This window comes from Meriones unguiculatus, chromosome 12 (assembly GCF_030254825.1).
Source record: "Meriones unguiculatus strain TT.TT164.6M chromosome 12, Bangor_MerUng_6.1, whole genome shotgun sequence".
Classification (NCBI taxonomy): Eukaryota; Metazoa; Chordata; class Mammalia; order Rodentia; family Muridae; genus Meriones; species Meriones unguiculatus.
Window position 1 is genome coordinate 34,260,056 of NC_083360.1, and position 14,514 is coordinate 34,274,569.

Consider the following 14,514-nt stretch of genomic DNA (forward strand, 5'->3'; position numbering starts at 1 on the left):
GCCAGCGGTCGGCGCCACCGCCTGCGAACACCTAGCCAGCAGAGCAGGGGTGACCTGCTCTTTAGAGGGTCATGCAAAAGAACTGTCCCCCAGAAAAAAAACCCCAAATTATCCCAGACAGGCAGCTTTGTGGAAATAACAAGGTGGGTGGGAGAGGAAAGGAGACCCCAGGATGCCAGGGTGGCTGGCCACAGGGCCTCACGCTGTCCATGGCAAGCCCTGCCACTGTTCTGTGGCCTTGGGCCACTCAAGTGGAGCCTGGCAGATGTTTACCCTGTGTCCATGGGTAGGGGACAGCTGTCCTGGGCAGTGTGGATGAAAGGTGGTATCCACTGAGTGTCTGTAAGTAGACAGTCCCCTTTGAGTTTAGGATCCTGTGTCCCGTTCCCCACTTCGTGCCCCTCCCTTGGCTTGATTTGTAGTAGAAGATAAAAGAAAATCCTGGTTGAAAGTGATGTGAATTTAAAGTGGGCAGCCACGGACCTCTGCAATCAAAGCTCCTGACCACCCCCACCCAACCCAGCTTCATACCTGTCTCCCTAGCCCAATGCTGCAACATTTCCAGCCTCGCTGATTCCCTCCATCACCAAGGGCCAGGGCCACCCACAGCGAGCTCTGGCAGCCGGCACCTAGCAGCTCCACTGGGCCCTGGAGGTGGCACGCTATCCTAATGGACCCTCCCTCCACCCACTGGTATCCAGGCCCCACACCTATATAGCTCTGCCCCCAGCCTGCCTTCTCTCTAGGCTGTGTCTCTGGCCTACCTGCGAGGGCCTCCGCATAACACAGCCCTAACCAATTTTGGCCTTCCATGGGCCCCTAGCTGGCTCATGCTCTAGGCCCAGGTTAGGAAAGCGCTTCTACTTCATCAAACACCTGTATGGACCTGCACTGCCCAGGAGCCTAAAACACATCTTCTGGCCCCTCTTTACCACTTTCTGCAACATTCAACCAAGTCTTAAGCACCCAGACTCCAAGCTCAGTGGGCAAACACCCTAGACGCAGCCTGGCCCGTTCCCAGCATCCGTCCAGCATTTCACGTCCTCAGTCCTCCGTAGGGTCTACTGCCAACTTCGAAGAGAGGAACTGCCCGGGCCAGGGGTGGGCCTCTGCTGCTCAGCTGCTGGTGGCAGGGGAAGGGACAAGTGCCCCAAACAGGAAGGAGGCCAATCCTCCAGCCCAGTCCTCTCTTCACAGCTAGATGGGTAGGCACTGCGGCCAGGCCAGCATGCCTTCTTAACCAGCCCTTGACAGGCAAGAGGCCCGGAGGCAAGCTATGTACCTCCATACCTCACTCCCCAAAGAAACCCGAGCAGGGAGCCCAGGTCCTTCTCCGACAACCTTGAGGAGAAGCTTCTCCCACACACTCCTTGGGGCAAAGGTAGGTCCTTGGCTAGAGGAGCACCCACCCAGCCCTTCACAGGATGAGGGACGGTAGGGGGAAGCAGGAACAGCAGCAACTCTCAGGCACAACTAGCAGGAAAGGAGGCAGCCCCCAGCCCTTCCCAAGACACCTGACGCCACAACAGCCAGGTTAGCACACGTGGGGCCCATGCATGGGAGGGAGGGTGCGGACGCCCGACGTGCGGGTGAGTGCGGTACCTAGAGACTAACACGGTCAGCACGGGCACATTCACGCCCTGAGGATCCCCAAAGCCAGGAGCGCAACAGATACACGTGGAGCTTGGGTGGGGGCGTGGCCCCACGAACGCCAGATTTTTACAGCTTTTTTCCTTTCTTTAGGTTGGTTTGGTTTTTTTTCCCATTTCATCCGATGCCAATTTTTTTTTTTTTTTTTTTTTTTTGCATGTGGTTGTCGTTGTCCTCATCTTATTTTTTAAAAACAAATCTCATCTGGTCTTGTTTTTTTTGTTTTTTTGTTTTTTTTTTCTGCAGACACAGGCACCAGGGGAGGGGACGAGGCAGACACAAACATGCGACAGGCAGGCCGTGCGCCCGAGGGCGGCTGGGCTCCAAACACCAACTCTGTCCGGTGAAACCAGGCGCAGCTCTGAAACAGGGGCAGGTCACCTTCCTCAGCAAACCGTACCCGGCCTAGGGACCCCCGCCTTTGCTATCTGGGAAGGGTCCTGGCAGGAAGCCAGCAAGTTTATGTCATTTCAGGAGAACGCCTGCCAGGGGAGGTATCTGTGCCCCCACCCGTTACCTAAGCAGCCCCTCCCCCCGCCCACCATGGGCGCTAATAGTTATGAGCAGAGTTCAGGACCCACCCTGGTCCCTGACCCCATCTCTGACCCACCAAGCTCTGGCTTGTTGCAGCAGTTCCGGCCTCATCGGCTCACCCTCGGGGTATCCCCAGGTACTCACCTCACTGCAGTGGGGCCACTGGAGCGCCCGAGCAGTGGAAATGTACATTCTGCCATTTGCCATCGCGACGGTGCCACACGCGGGTCTCTTCAGACTGGCTGGTGCGGGGTCTGCCCTGGCCGTCGATGTACTGTGTGAGGCGGATGTAGGCGATGCATGCTGCGTCCTCGCCGATGACGTGCACGTGTGGGTTCAGGATGGTGGTGTGGATCGGCTTGCTGTTCTTGGCCAGCACTGTGGGCACGCGGGTATTCTGAAATGGCAGCTCCGGGCACGGACATCACCCACCCCTCCCACCTTGAATCCCCTTCACGGGGCTGCCACAGCCCTTCCCCTGACTGAAGGGAGGGTGAAGGGGTTAAGGGACCCTCCTGATGGTGTCCCTCCACATCCCCCACCCATGCCCATCCCAACTTCTTCACTCACGGTTCTCGAAGTAGAATCTGTGGAAATCCATCCCTTCGACCAGGTTGCCCAGAGCTTCAGGCTCAAATGAGGTCAGGCCTGGGTCACAGATTTTCCTGGGGGGCAAACCCAAGTGAGGAGGGGCCCCATCCTCCATCCTCGACCTCCACAACCCCCCACCCCAACCCCCCCGGAGACTCACGCATAGGCCTCAAAGTCGCCATTGTTGACGGCCTCAATGAGCTGCTCTGTGGTCTTGATAATTTCCTGCTTCCGGGCTGCAGGAAGAAAACAGGGATGACCACTAGGCTAGCCTGTCACACCCTTGGACACCCCCACTTCTGGCAGAGCCCAGGCAAGGGGCCTTGGAAGACCGGGAGCTGCAGATAGCAGCCACATAGTTGCTCTCACCCTGGCTCAGGGTCTGTCCTCTCCGGAAAGGACTTCCAGGCTCTGGCACCTGTACCCAAACTGTCTGAATCATCCTGGACCCTGCTGTGTCACTAATGGCTTTCTCTTTTCCACATGCAATAGCGATTTGGCAAATAAAATATTCTCCAAAAGTAAATACCCTATTTCGATGAGAAAAATGTCTAAAAACTGCAGCAAGGGGAAAGAAAAGAACCTGCCCGTAACCGCCCCACAGTCACCGCCCAGCCTCTGCTAGCCCTAACTGCTGGACTCCCGTCTAGCCTCTCCCTGCCCTGGACTTCTGCTTCATCTTCTGACAGCGCCTTCATCACTTAAGGACTCTTTCCTCTGACCAGCACTTAGTGGGAGAAGAGCCATCAGCAGCAGACTTGGTCAGAGGTTTCAGGGTTCCTTGGCTATGAGTAGGGGTTGGGGGGGGAAGCTTTTGAATAAAGGCCAAAGGTCAGGATGGCCTGGGGAATCTTTAGCAAGCTCGGGCTGTCTCTCTGCTCCCTTCGGTATCCTGGCCTCCACCTGCTGGTAGCCCTGGGCCATGTGCTGCCCTAGGAAAAACCCACCCTGAGCATCCTGAGCCCCTCGGGTCCACTGCCTCCCTGGAGCACTAGCTCTGGGATTCGAGATGAACTTTTTGTTTTAGCTGTGAAGAATTTAAACCAGGAAAGCACAGAGAACGACCCCGTGGCGGGGCTTTCGGTGCCAGCACCCCGTCAGGTGCCCCGAAGGAGGACTGACTCCACCACAGAGATTTCGCCCGCTTCATGGGGAGCGCATGTACACTATACGTGTGCCAGCACAGGGACTCTTCAACCCCTTGTGAATGCAGAGGCTGTGATTAGTCTGACGGTCTAGACACCCGGAAGTTGCTGGGACTTGGGTGCACTTATGTAAGAGCCCGTGTTTACGGAATCCACAGCACAATGTGTTCGTATGCATACAGCTCATGAGCGTGATTATGTGTGTGCACATGGGAAGGCACACGTGAGTGTTAATGTAAGTACCGGGAAGCTGTGTGCATGTATTCCTTGTGTTGTTATGTGCATGCCGTGTGAGCATGTGTAGGCAGGTGTGTGTGCGCGTGTGCCTGTGGAATTCCGACGTCTTGGAAAAGTCCCCTCTCCTAACCCCGTTCCCCTTCTGCTATCCTGTTTTGGTTTCTTCCCTACTCTTGAGTCTAACTCAAATCACCGTTTGAACTGAGGCCGAGGGCACCACCGCTGCCTTCCCTGGGACGCTTCCTCTAGGTGGTGGTGGGCTATGAGCTCCAGGAGCCCCTGTGTTTCCTGCCCGTGTTCCTAGCCATACAAACATGTAACCCACTCTGCCAGAGTACCAGGGCTCTGCCCCAAACACACAACAGCTCTTCCTGTCTTTAATTTCTGGACCCCAGGGCAGCCCCTGACACTCCAGTCCCCAAGTGGTACCTACTCTTCCCGGTGTCCATCATTCCTGGTACCTCCAGCCCCTCATGTTTGTTCTTTCTGGAGATGTCTCTCGGGCTTCTGGCTTGGTTTCTGCACTTGTAGGCAGCTCCTTCCCCAGAACCAGGGCAAGTCCTCTCTGCACCCCACACTTCCCAAGAACCTCTGGGGCTTTTTAACAGACTGAGCTACCCCATTCCTCCACAGGAGTCCCTCAAGTGCACAGTTAAAGTGGATGGAAGTAAGCAACAGCACCGTTTGGTTTCAAGAATGCTGTGATGCTACCACAGTGGACAGATTGTCTGTTTAAAGAAGTTAGGTTGTTTTCAAACAAACAGTAATTAAAAGTGGGAGTCAATGTTAAAAAAAAAAAAAACAAAAAACAACAACAACAACAACAAAAAAAAAAAAACAACTAAGACTATCCATGCCCAGAGCACCAGTCAGAGGTACACACTGTGCTAGAGTTTGGGAACAGTGTTCTTGTGAGAGCCACTGGCCCATTTGTCAGCTAGGGGAGCTGAGGCTTCCTATGAATGGGACCTGGACCCCTCCTGACCTGCAGAATGGCTGTTGCCCAGACACCAGTGGGAATCAAACGTGAGGGAGGGATGAAGAATCCCTGCACTCATGGACAACTGAGGTGGAGAAGCCTGAGACCAAGGACAAGCTGCTCCATACCCTGCAAGTCCAAGGAAGAAGCCAGAGAGGTGGGCAGGGTCTGGCTGGGGCCCAGCATGGGAGAATCACTCCATCCACAGCTCCTTCTGGCTTGGGAAACCAAGGAGCCTAAGGAGGCTGGCAGTTTCTGGATGGGACCAGGGAAGGTTTGTGTCCCTCCCACCAGCCCAAAGCCCCCACCCTCACAGCTGTCAGGCAGGGCAGCTGACTAAGGGATCAGCCAGGATCAGCCTGAATCCTGTGTAATCCCTGATTAGGAAGTGAGGCCTGGGGAACAGAGAGCACTGGGTGGGGAGGGGCTGGAGCCTGAAGAAACATATAACCTAGTTGATGGGCTGTCGCCTTCCCAAGAAAGAGGGACCCAAAACCATCTGACTATCATCCACATTTCCCTCCATTTTACTGAATGCCTTTATTTCCCCCTCTGCCCAGCCCCTGACAGGATGGCCAGATGCCACCATCCAACCCTTCACCACCCCCTCACAAAGGACCCACTTCCCCAGCGCTACCTACAAAGGACTCAGCACAGACCCTACAAGGGCAGATCAGCATCTTAGCCTCTAAAGTGATTGCTGAGTGCTCCCCGCAGACCTGGCCCACAGACGGGAGCAACCACCTGGCCATTGCACGGACCCCTAGGACTGATCGCGTCCCAGACTGACCCCCCTTGAGGTCAGATGAGAGAGCCCCCAGACAGGGCAGAAGCTGTCTTGCACCCACCAGCAGTGAGCACCTCGTCCATGCTTTGTGAGTACCGACTGCCATATGCCACGACCCTGTCCCCTTAACCCGTCACCAGAAATAACCTCACTTCTGATCCCCCCTCTGCCCCCTTAGGCAGCATGGATCTGTTACACCCCCCCAAAAAAAAACAACCCTGCAAACTGTGGATGCCCACCCTTGTAGGCCACTATGACCTTGTCTCTGTTCTGGCTTCCTGCCACTCTTTCCCACCCTGACCTAACAGGTGGAGGTGATAGGGATAGGACACCCCAAGCCCACCTCTTCCAGCTACTCACCCAGCCACTGCCCCGCCATGCCAAGGCCCTGGCCCGGCACCCTCTTCTCTGAAGGCATGTCAGCGCCACCCCCAGCCCTGTATCTCCCTGGAGGCGGGGGCAGCGGTGGCTGCAGCCCTGGATGTCATCCATCCCTGTAAGTGATACTGGCGGACAGTCGGCAGGCAGGCTGAAGAGCCACCTGCCTGTGCTTCTCTCCCTAACTCGTCCTTAGCCCTGGCTGCCCCGCCCCCACCGGCCAGCCTGGCCGCCAGCACCACAGAATTCCCAGGCGTTTCTTCTCCTGTCATGTTATCCAGGAAGGCAGCCCTTTCTCAGGGGTTCCTCGTGCACTGGTGGGCACCTTGCTCGCCACCTCCTCCTGTCAGAATCTGGTGGCTCGCCGCATGGTAGCAAGGACTCCAGGTCAGTGAAGTTTTTGGAGAGCCTTCCCACATGCATGAGCTCGCACACAAACTCACACGCGGCAAGACCGAAATCTGCATTTACGGAAGCCCGCTTCTTCACCCGTTTGGCTATTTTCCCGTGACCTAACAGATTCCGGGACCCACTACAACTCCACAAGCTGCTTATTCCCAGAGTCAGGCTGGCCATGCACCATGATGGGGGTCTGCCCCTCCACAGAGCCGTCAGGGGCCGCTTAAAAGGCTACTTACATGGGGCGGGCAAGGGGCCAGGGAGAGTCGGAGATGGGCAGGGTGGGGGGCCCACTGGTGGGAGGCCCTCAGCTTCTGGGGTCCCTGAGCCCCGCCTCACTGAGTTGAGGATGTCAGAAATCCTGGGGGCTGGGGCAGAACAGACACACATGAATACAGGTGGGCAGAACATGCGGGAAGGGAGCCTACAGACCGAGAGAGCCAAGCCACATAGTGGGGAGATGCGAGGGCACCAGGAGTCACAGGGACACAGGAAATGGGGGAGGTCAGAGTGGGATGTGGGGACGTAAACGCTGTAGAAGGAGGCAGCCGGACCGCAGGGGCTTTTGTCTGCTCTAGTGTGCTGAGACGGAAGCCACCGAGGGCAGAGGACGCCCTCCGAGGAGAGACGACCTGGCCCCAAAGAAGCCAGAGGCTATCACTACAAATGACTGACAGGTGGGTAGAGGGGTGGACAGAGGGGAGGAGGGATGTTCGGAAGGAAGCACTGTCTTGGCTCATTTGGGTAGCCCAGGCCAGTGGAAGACCAGGCTTCTTTCCTCCCGAAGGTCTCCTATCTACTTGGCCCTGCCTGGGGTTCCCACTCTGGCACCTTCTTTGACCTCCCCTGCCTTGGTGAGGTGAATGGTGTTCAGGGATAGGGCATATGAAGAACCAAGGGCTGCTCTGGAGACAGGCTCTGGGGCACTGTGACCAGGGCAGGGTAGGGTTTGGGTGATGCTGGTGAGGCTAGAAAATTCTTGGCAGAGATGGGCTGAGGGGCACCAGCTAATTCTTACCCAGGGGCCGGCCTGAGATGAAGTGAGGTGAGTGGCGTGCAGGGAAAAAGTAGGGGTAGGAGATGAGTCAGAGGCACTGGGCCCAGAAGGAGAAGCCAGTTAGCTGCCCAGCTGTGTTAGCGAATGTGCCTTGAACAAGGCCAGCCGGACCAGACACCTGTCAGGCATCCTGGTCCGGGGGAGCTTGGCCGTGCATGGCAGGTGCAGGAAGCTGGTGCTGGCCATTCTCAGCGAGCCCTCGGTAGCAGAGGCAGCAAGCCTGGGGGCTACTACTTACATGGGGTGGGCAGGGGGCCTAGGAGACCCGGAGACAAGCAGGGTGGGGGCCCCACTGAGAGGGGTCCCTCGGCTTCTGGGGTTCCACAGCCCCTTCTCACTGAGTTCAGGATGTCAGAGATCCTGGGGGCTGGGGCGGAACAGACACACATGAACACAAGGCAGACAGACATATGAAGAGACGACAGAATTGACAGGACAGGCGGAAGGAGGGTCCCTGTTCTTACCACAAGGGAATCTGGGACCTGGCTTCCTATTTGGTGCCAGGCTCAGAAGCAAGACGCCTCTAGAGGTAGGGTAGAGGGAGGTTTGGGTGGGCCGTGGAGGCCCTAGAGGTCAAGGCCAAATCCTTCAGAGACTGTCTAATGAACAGGAAAATAGGCCAGGACAGCATTCTCACAGACCAATAGCAGCCTGAGACTGGGCAGAGGGGAGTCCCAGTCTGAGGGTTGTGTGAGGATAGAGCCAGGGCCAGGAATCCAGGCCTGGCCAGTCCTTGGCTCTTGAATGTCCCATCAGGGAGTTGCCAGGCCCTTCAAAGTCATCCCCACAGCAGCGGGGCCCAGGCTACTTACACGGGGCCGGAAGGGGACTAATGGGAACTGGAGATGGGCAGGACAGGGGGCCCTCGGCTTCTGGGGCTCCTGAGCCCCTCCTCACCAAGCTCAGGACATCAGGGACCCTGGGGGCTGAGGCAGAACAGAAGCAAGCAGTACATGGTAGACACTCGAGACAGAAAGTGGCAGAAAGAGCCAATAGGCACAGGACAGTGGGAAAGGTTCCAGGTATAGAATCCCAGGTCATTGCTGGGGACCTAGAGGACAGAGGTGAAACGGTCACTCTCAGGAGCACCCATAGGCGTTAGGAGGGAGGGCTCATTTTTGTGGGCCCGTGCCAGGCTCTGCAAAGACTAGGCTAGGGTTTTAGAGTGGTCCTCACTGAGCATGATGGCTTGAGAACTGCCCTGCCCAAGCTCCAGTATATGGCTGAGGTAAGAGTGCCCCTGCTCTTCATTCCCAAGGTTTCCCCTACCTCGTGTCCTGCCTTGACTCTTAGCTTCATCTGCTGCTGGCCTGCTGTTCCTGTCCCCTTGCCAACCTGAGGCCTAGCCATCTCCTTTACAGCTCAGTGTCCCGCTGGCCAGCTCAAGGCTAGAACCTTTGACAGTGAGGTATGGGTACCACCCATGCTGCTCACTCTGGGGTCTGCTTCAGCTTATAGGGAAGCGTACTCTCCTAAGTGCAAGGACCAGTGTCCTGTGCTTATTTCCACTCTGGAGTGTGGAGGCCTCTTGGGGACAGCAAGGCAACTAACTGGTAAGCTGTCTGATTCCCAGGGCCATCCTAAAGGCAGCTTGAAGTGGTCAGACCTCATCCCAGGGAGGCAGAGAAAGTGGGAGAGGCTGGAAGGCCCACTCACTGATGGCAGGTGTCCTAGGGTCATCTGTGAGAACACACATCACGGACAGGGCTCAGGGTGTGGTACCGAAGCCCACCTCAGGAGGGAGCTCCTGAGTCATCAAAGGAAACAAAATTGTTCAGCCACCCGGCCACTCATCACGAGCAAGCTGGACAGAATCAGAGCTTAGGAACTTTAAGAGAGGAACAGTATCCTGATCTGGTTTCACCCATGTACTTCACACCCCAGAAAAACCGAATCCCTGGCTCTAAGAATGGAGAACTGTGGCCTCCTCACATGCTCACTAGTCCTGAGATACCCCAGCCATGGCATCCCAAACATGCTTTGACTCACACCAGTCAGGCCCCGACACCAGGGCCCTGAATCTTTGTAGCATCACCTGCACAGCAGGGCCGGAGATGCCACAGAAGGCCCACCCACTGCCAACGCCAGCCCAACATGGCCAGGCAAGGCCTCTGTGAAGGTACCTTTGGCATCTTCATCCTCTATGGTTGTGTTGGTGCTGTCGGAGGACTCCTGAGGAAACAGAGGAGACAGGGGTCAGGATGTGGTCAAAGACCTGGGTCAGGAGACAGCCCCACCCTGAAGGAAATCCTCAGGGGGCAGTGGCTGGGGAGAAAGCTCTAGCTCTGTATGTCCTTAAGAGGGCTCCAACCCCAGGGCTCATTCTGTCCCCTGCACCCCTGCAGGCTACCACATCTCCAACAGCCAGGACCTCGACTTCGCCTTCCCTCAGAGACTCTGAGAGAAAAGGCCATGTGAAATCCCAAGATGGGAGAACAAGAGACTTGACTGACTTTTAGTGAGGGAAGGTCTGGAAACCTGGGCGGTGGGCAGACTTGGTTAGCAGCTCTTAGGCGAGGGACCCCTTCCCCCAGAAGAGAGGAGACCCCTGATGCCACTGCCTCCTGAGCCTGCAACTTCAGCAAGACCCAGCTTCTACCACCTCCAAGCTGGCGGCTGACTGCTGAGGAGTCCTGTGGCAACATGTTCCCAGAAAGCCAAAGAAACCTCTCACAGGTCTTTGGGAAGGATGCTGACTGAACTTGGATCTGGGCCAAAACTGGGGCCCTCCAGATATAAGGCCAGGCCTTACCCTGGTTCAGAAGGTTGGCTAGTAGTCCCTCAGAGGGGAGTATGACCTCACTTGACAAGAGGACCCAAAGGGTACCAGTCACTCAGGTGGGAGGAAACCACATATTAGGTGCTTAGAGCTGCCCTTGGTCCCTGGCATGGAGAAGGGCCAGGTGCAGGTTCTAGCCAAAGGAAGTTGAGTACCCACTGTGTCAATTTGTCAGATCACTAGGGAGCCCAGGCCTGGGTATAAGTCTGACCTGCCAGCCCGGCACAGTTGCTGTATTGTAAACGGTTCCAACACCTGCCCATCTCTCCCACCTCACAGAAAGCCAGCCCCTCCCGGCCCCAGGTGATGATGCCGATGTGATGGGAGCAGATGGCAGAGCAGAGAGGAGCAGGAAGCACTGGGGCCACACCAGGGGGGTGGAGGTGGAGAATGGTCACGGAGCAGGGACGAGGCTCCTGGGAGGCAGACTGGCCCCAAGGCCTGCAGCAGGTAGCACTCTTGAAGCCTGCTGAGAGCCAGCCGAGGGGAGGGGCAACACAGACAGCGGCGTGAGCTCTCTTCAGCGGAGTCATTGTGTCTGCCATGGCCCTAGGCGGGTAGGCTTGTGGGCTCTGCCCTACCTTTGGGGTCAGGTCACTACACATCTGCTCTCTATCATGGGCACAAATGCTTCTCCCAGGTCACCGTCCACACCCTCCTCCTGGGCCCATACCTCCTGCCCAAGGAAAGGGTGAGGAGTGAGGTGGTGATAGTACCTTAATCCCGTCCACTGGGTTATGGATAACGGTGGTTTGAGGCTCCTATAGAGGGCGGCAGACAGAGGAAGGAGAGAAAGAGAGGGAGAGTGAGAAAGAAGGAAGCAGAGGATAGGGAGCTAGGGAGCCAGAGGAGTGAGTGGGCAGCCACCAGGGCCTGCCCAGAGAGAGTGTACAGCAGAGGGACAGGGATGGAGGCGGCAGGCGGTCAGCAAGATGGCCCAGTAGGGATGGAGGCGGCAGGTGGTCAGCAATGGCCCTGGGTGGGTGTAGAGTAGGCCCAACGTGATGGAACCAGCAGATCTGCCCAGGCCAGAGGCCAGGAAAGATGGAGTCCATGGGCTGCATAAAAACTGTAGGTGTGTGTGGGCTCTGCTTCTGGGAGTTCTTCCCACCTCCTGCCCCAGCATGGGGGTAGGCACAGGACTGGAGATGTTGTGGGGTTTGGGGTGGCATATGGGATGGGCGGGGTCCAAGGTGGGGCTGGCTGTGAGGCCGGGGTGAGCTGACGCCTGGCACCCTCCTGCCATAGCCCCACTGCCCTGAGAAACTCTCCGACTCTAGCCAGGACAGATTTCTTCTGTGCTCCCTGACTTGACAAAGCCAGATTTCCTGTGGGGGACACCTCCCTAGGGCCCGTGGGGGATGCCCAGCAAACTACCAGCAAACTCCAGACTGTGCGGGAGAGCAAACTCCTGAGACCCACAGTGCAGAAGGCTGGTGCCTGAGAACACAACTCCACGTGCCTGTGACGCCCAGCTGTGAGGCCACCTGAACAAGAGTCACCCAGGGCAGGGGACCCAGGACCTTCCCAAGGAACAAGAAGATATGATAGGGGTATCACGGGTACCCGTAGCCCTCCTCAGCAGGGGGTGCCCCAAGCTTCCCTTTCTGTGACCCACAGACCATCATGGTACATGGCTTCGGTGAGAAGTCACAGATGGGTAAGCCTACCGCTCCTTCTACCATGCACCTCCCCCAAAACGTTGCCATGGTCCCCATTAGACTCGGGATGTATCACTCCAGAGTACCATCCCCGAGGAGCCCAGCCTGGGCACCCCTAGCTGGGTTGGTGTACGAGGTGAGGTCCTTGAAGGGGACAGAGCTCCACAGCAAGCCGCTGGCCTCCCTCACTGGCACCCTGACTGCCTCTCGCTAGAGCTTCTTGAGGCAAGGTGGTCCAGAGGTCACCACAGTTGGAAAGCCGTGTCCCTCTCCAGCACCTGGGCACCTCAAGGGTCCCAAGGAAGGGCTCACCAAGCAATCTTGCACCTGCCTGGTCTGGGGCTCCTGACAGTGGCCTTTCCTCTTAAGGTTCACCCCCTCCCCCGGTGCCATGCCAATCCACTCTGTCTCCACCTGGGACTGGTTTGGTCAGAGACGGGCAGAGTCTCACCAGACCCTGCCTTGCAGGGTCTCTCTGACAGAGAGATGAGGCAGGGGCGGGGGCTCAGTACCAGGGCGGCAGGAGGGAGGGATCCTTTGGGGCTGGTGATGGCCGAGCTGTTTTTGGTGCTGTTTGTCTGGGGCTGTGGAGAGAAGGATAAAGAGTTGTTAGGGAAGAAAGGGTACCCTCCCCGCTTCAGTATCTGTTGGGCCATGGCCAGATCTCTCAAGCTAGAACCTTGGGGTCAGCAGCAGAGCTGCAGGTTCTGGTATCCTGTACCCCACAAAGGGCTCAGCTGGTGCCTCACCTTGACTCCATCTGCTTTCTTGTTGAGTAAACTCTTGGCTGCTGCATTGGGAAGGAAGGAGGGATAGTGAGTTCTTAGGGCCTAGGGTCACTGTAATCCCCTCCCTTTCCCTCCCCCACCCTTCCCTTGCTCCAGGAGTAGAGCCCAGGACCTGAGGTCCGATAGCCTGAGGCCAGAGGCAGATGTGGCCTAGGCGTCTGGCCCTAGCAGCAGCTGAACCTCTAGGGTTGCTGAGCCAAGCTGCCTGAGGAGCCTCATCCAGAACCACCCTCCTGAAGCATCTCCACTGATTCTGGAGCTCTTTGCAAGGTTCTCAGGAGCCTCCTTGTCCTGTGTCTATGACTCCCGAAAGGCAGGCAGGATGGTCTGACCCCCCACTTCCCGGGATAGCTCCGGGTCAGGACTGGTAGGCATCAGGATGCAAAGGGAAAAACATGCTCAACCTGGCCCTGCCCTCTGCAGTCCTAGGACGGTGAGCCAAAGCCGGCTGTCACACCAAAGGGCTCGTCCCAGCCCCCGCCCCTCCACCTTCTGATGGGCAACAAACTTCTGTACCAGGGCTACACCACTTGGCCTCCCTGTCCTCCCTTTGAATGCCCCAACAGCCCTTGCATGGAACCACTTCTTGGTGGCTATGACTGGGGCCAACACCAGCCCCTTTGCCCACAAGCCCTGGCAGACACCTGGGCCCAGCAAATGGAACCCTTGGTTCCAACACTCCCCTCATGGATCAGGACGGTCCTGCCTTTGCCCCACCCTTCACCCCCAGGACTTGCACCGTCTGGAGCAGAGCTTAGAGTTTTAACTACCGAATTAAAACCACAAAAATAGAGAGCGAGAGAGAAAGTCAGCTTACCTTATAGGAAAGGAAAGATGAGAGGAGGGAGTGAGGAAGGAGGAGAGGAGGAGAGAGAAAACAAGATTTGTGTTGGTTTAGAAAGGCCCCACGCAGGGCAGCAAAGCCAGCCTGTCCTGGCCCAGTGCTCCCCCAAGAAGAGCCAAGTGGCCACGTGGCCAACACAGCGGGTTAGAGACAGCCACAGCTGGTACAGCACGAGGAGCATGGAGGGATGCGCAGTCACCTGTCCCCAGGGCCCTTACCCACACATCCTGTACAGCTAGACACTGGATGGCCATACCTGACCTCAGGCTGTCCTGCCTACTAGAGGAGAACCTATGCTGCCTACAGCAGGCATGGGGACTTGGGGACAGCATATTTAGTCCTCGGGGCTGTACCACAGTCAAACGTGGTCATCTGTCACAGCAGTGACACCTCTGCTGTGGTCAGAAATGCAAACGCATAGGCCACAGCCTTCTTGAGTAAGAACCCTGAAGGGTTCTGTATCTGCCCACAGCTCTGAGGTGGTTCTTTTCAGAGACTAGACCCGGGCCCCACTGCTGCCTACTGACCACCTCCGTCCCTAGCCAGGTGATGCAGTCTGAGCCCTCCCAGGATCTGTATGCTGGGACATGGGGACATGACTCCCTGAAGCCACAAATTATCTGAACCTGAAGGGCTTTTGGAGCACCGCTGTGGTGGGCCCTGGTTTCTGACAGCTTTCCCCACT

General features: G+C 57.0%; 1 protein-coding gene across 17 annotated transcripts in view; it reads right to left on the minus strand.

The window, feature by feature from the left end:
* Positions 1 to 1,860: 1,860 nt before the first annotated feature.
* Camk2b (calcium/calmodulin dependent protein kinase II beta) overlaps positions 1,861 to 14,514 on the minus strand; it is an 87,966-nt gene continuing 75,312 nt past the window's right edge. For 2 of the 17 annotated variants that reach the window (XM_060365632.1, XM_021632685.2), the window contains 11 exons: positions 12,947 to 12,984; positions 12,710 to 12,781; positions 11,253 to 11,297; positions 9,881 to 9,929; positions 8,570 to 8,683; positions 7,996 to 8,124; positions 6,940 to 7,068; positions 2,936 to 3,011; positions 2,755 to 2,849; positions 2,329 to 2,562; positions 1,861 to 2,011 (listed from right to left, as the gene is read on the minus strand). In XM_060365632.1, the coding sequence (XP_060221615.1) occupies positions 2,330 to 2,562; positions 2,755 to 2,849; positions 2,936 to 3,011; positions 6,940 to 7,068; positions 7,996 to 8,124; positions 8,570 to 8,683; positions 9,881 to 9,929; positions 11,253 to 11,297; positions 12,710 to 12,781; positions 12,947 to 12,984 (980 nt within the window). In that variant the 3' untranslated portion in view covers positions 1,861 to 2,011; position 2,329. Of the gene's footprint in view, positions 2,091 to 2,328; positions 2,563 to 2,754; positions 2,850 to 2,935; positions 3,012 to 6,939; positions 7,069 to 7,995; positions 8,125 to 8,569; positions 8,684 to 9,880; positions 9,930 to 11,252; positions 11,298 to 12,709; positions 12,782 to 12,946; positions 12,988 to 14,514 lie in introns of all 17 variants that reach the window. The other 15 variants (XM_060365635.1, XM_060365630.1, XM_021632683.2 and 12 more) reach the window with 12 other exon arrangements.